This window comes from Meriones unguiculatus, chromosome 5 (assembly GCF_030254825.1).
Source record: "Meriones unguiculatus strain TT.TT164.6M chromosome 5, Bangor_MerUng_6.1, whole genome shotgun sequence".
NCBI lineage: Eukaryota > Metazoa > Chordata > Mammalia > Rodentia > Muridae > Meriones > Meriones unguiculatus.
Genome location: NC_083353.1, coordinates 47,756,986 through 47,760,350, shown reverse-complemented (window position 1 = coordinate 47,760,350; position 3,365 = coordinate 47,756,986). Strand labels below are relative to the sequence as shown.

At 41.4% G+C, this 3,365-nt stretch overlaps 1 protein-coding gene across 1 annotated transcript; it reads left to right on the top strand.

Annotated features, from left to right (window-relative positions):
* The first annotated feature begins 503 nt into the window (after nucleotides 1-503).
* LOC110549841 (vomeronasal type-1 receptor 44-like) lies at nucleotides 504-1,433 on the top strand. Its single transcript, XM_021639262.2, has one exon. The coding sequence runs from the start codon at nucleotides 504-506 to the stop codon at nucleotides 1,431-1,433; it is 930 nt and encodes a 309-aa protein (XP_021494937.2).
* Nucleotides 1,434-3,365: the final 1,932 nt, after the last annotated feature.

Sequence of the window (3,365 nt, the reverse complement as noted above, 5' to 3'; positions counted from 1 at the left end):
GGGGGAGAGAGACAGACAGAAAGAGACATAGAGAATGAATGATTAATGACTGAATGAAAAAGAGAGTGAATGACTACTTGGCCAGCAATGAAGAGGGCAGTGAGATAAATGACCCTGTGCACGTGGGTCTGACAATCAAGTGAGATGCAGCTATTACCCCTGAATAAACCAAACATGTGGATCTGGAGAGGTTAATTTTTTATAACTTGTGGAAATGTTTAATGTACAAGAAAGTTTGTATTTTGAGACAGGCCTACAATGGTCTACACGGTTCAGTTTTGCATGGGAAGCATCAGGACAGTGGGGACAATGGGGACTATGGGGATGGCCTCAAGGGAGTCTGAGCTGGAGCTGAGTTCTTTTTGGATGAGGTGGAATTGGGATGAATTGACATCTTGTTGCCATCTCAGTGTTGGGGGGTAATGCTTCATTACCAGTATTTGTAATGAAGAGTTTTCTCTTTTCTCCTCAGATTTTTGGTACTTCAAATACACACACATACAATGAATAAAGCCAGCATACTCCACACTAACACAAACATTAAAATCACCTTGTTCTCTGAAATGAGTGTTGGGATCTCAGCCAACAGCATCCTTTTCGTCTTCCATCTCTGTATGGTCATTGGTGCACACAGGCCTAAGCTCATTGATCTCGCCATTGGTTTCTTGGCCCTGACCCAACTACTGATGCTGCTAACTATGGGACTCATAGCTGCAGACATGTTTATGTCTCAGGGGAGGTGGGACCCCACCACATGTCAATCCCTTATCTATCTGCACAGGTTCTTGAGGGGCTTCTCCCTTTGTGCTGCCTGTCTGCTGAATGTCCTCTGGACCATCATACTCAGCCCTAGAAGCTGCTGCTTAGACAAGTTTAAACATAAATTTCCCCATGACATCTCCTGCGCCCTTTTTCTTTGTGTTCTCTACATGTCTTTTAGCAGTTACCTCCTGGTATCAATAAGTGCCATCCCCAATTCGACCTCAGATAATGTTATGTATGTTACTCAGTCTTGCTCACTTCTCCCACTGAGTTACTCCAGACAAAGCACATTTTCCACACTGGTGGTCTTCAGGGAAGCCTTTCTTATCAGTCTCATGGTGTTCTCCAGCGGGTACATGGTGACTCTTTTATACAGACACATGAAGCAGGCCCGGCATCTTCACAGCATCAAACTTTCTCCAAAAGCATCCCCAGAGCGAAGGGCCACCTGGACCATCCTGCTGCTCATGAGCTTCTTTGTGGTTCTCTACATTTTGGACAGTGTTATCTTCCACACAAGAATGAAGTTCAAAGATGGCTCTCTGTTTTACTGTATCCAGATTCTTGTGTCCCATGGCTATGCCACAGTCAGTCCTCTTGTGTTTATTTGCACTGAAAAGCATATAACTAAATTTTTAAGGTTAGTGTGGGACAGGAAATTAAATATCTGATTAATCAATGATGGGTAAAATTGTACACTCCTTAATACAATCCAATATGTTGCCATCATATCATGACATAGTAGGAACATTCTGTGGCTTAAACTGATATGTGAACACATCCTTTTAACATTCCATCTGTTTACTCTGTGTGTGGATGGCAAGTATATAAAACAATATTAAACTGCATTCCCACTCAGATATCACATGAAGTTTATCTTTCTCAATGGGTTTTCAAAGGAGGTCTGTGAAATGGCTCTCATCTGTCTTTTTTAGCACATTACTTTTTATTTATTTATTTATTTATTTATTTATTTATTTATTTATTTTGGAATTTGTGGCAGGGTTTCTCCATGTAGCCCTGGCTCTCCTGGGCTTGCTTTGTAGATCAGGCTGACCTCATACTCACAGAGATCTACCTGCTTCTGCCTCCCTGAGTGCCGGGATCAAAGGCATGTGCCATCATGCCCAGATTACTTTTAATTTTTTTAAAAAATGATTTAACTTTTAACTGTGTGTGTATGTGTTTGTGTCTGTGTTTGTGTCTGTGTGTGTTTGTGTGTGTGTATGTGTGTGTGTGTGTGTGTGTGTGTGTACTTGAGTGCAGGTCATCCTGGAGGCCAGAAATGTCAATTACTCTTAGAGCTAGACTTATAGGCAGTTGTGTGCCACCCAAGGGTGAGTGTTGATAATTGAACTTGAGTCTTTTAGAAAACAGTTTGCATATGTGCTGAGCCATCTCTCTGGCACAGCCCATTACTTTAAATATGACATTTTCAATAAATCAATGCCTCATTTGTTTATATTTGGAAAAATATACAAGGAAACACTGTTTTGAGAATAAATTATCACAGGATGCAGAACACACACACACACACATATGCAGAGCCAAAATGATATGCAGAGAAGCATCCTGTCATTTGCATAATGGTGCTCCTATGGCCTGATTTAAAACAGTCAACGTAGAAACAGCCACTGTCTAGAAGTGTCAGGATGTGGGATCAGGTCATGGCCTCCCCTTGTTAAGGAATGCTAGTCAGAACATGAAGAACACCTCAAATGTCTGCCATGCCAGTCAGGTACACTGCACAATCTTGATGAGTTACTTATGAAAGACAGAGCTTAGATGTGTCAAAGGAATAGAGACCATAGACAAAGTGCTTTATCTGGGCTCAAAAAATCCAAATTTAAGTAGGAAACTAGTCACAGATAGTTACTCAGCTGCACTATTGATATACTCCAGGGACCTGAGGGCTTGCAGCATGCCTGCTTAATTGAGTCTAATCAGATACCTGCCCAGAGCACACTTTATGTGAGAGAACACGGACTCAGTCACACAAGTCACACAGTTGAGCACACTCACAGGAAGACTTCACACAGCTGAACCCACTCACAGGCATACTTTACAGTGCAGAACACACACTTAGAGACTTACTTCCCACAGTAAAACTGTTATCTGTCACTCAGTGTGAGGATATGTCACAAGCATGGACCCCATTCACACCCAGAATCGAGTAATTTCAGTGTTGACACATATAATCTAAAGAAATAACTGAAAACTGGTTAGTGCAAAAAGAAAGATCAGAGAAGATCTGTTCCATGTTCTGTCTACACATTGAGTGAGACCTAGAGCCTCAGACAGGCTGTAAATTACCAAAAAGAGTGGAATTTAACTAGGTAACATGAGAGAACATTTCACACACCAAGGACATGGAGGAGGAGAAATAAACCACACAACTGTAAGTTGTATAAACCCACAAGCAGACATTTGCCTGGTGGCTCAAGTCTATAACCATGAAATCAAAACAGGAGGATAGTGAGTTCAAGACCAGCCTGAGCTACAGGATGAGTCCAGACTAGCACACAGCAGTCACAAAGCAAAAAATAATTATAAGAATAAAATATTATTTTAAAATCCAACATAAGATGGTTGGTGGAGGCACA

What these genes read in the sequence shown, in the direction of transcription:
- LOC110549841 (XM_021639262.2), top strand. Translation starts at nt 504, where the DNA reads ATGAATAAAGCCAGCATACTCCACACTAACACAAACATTAAAATCACC.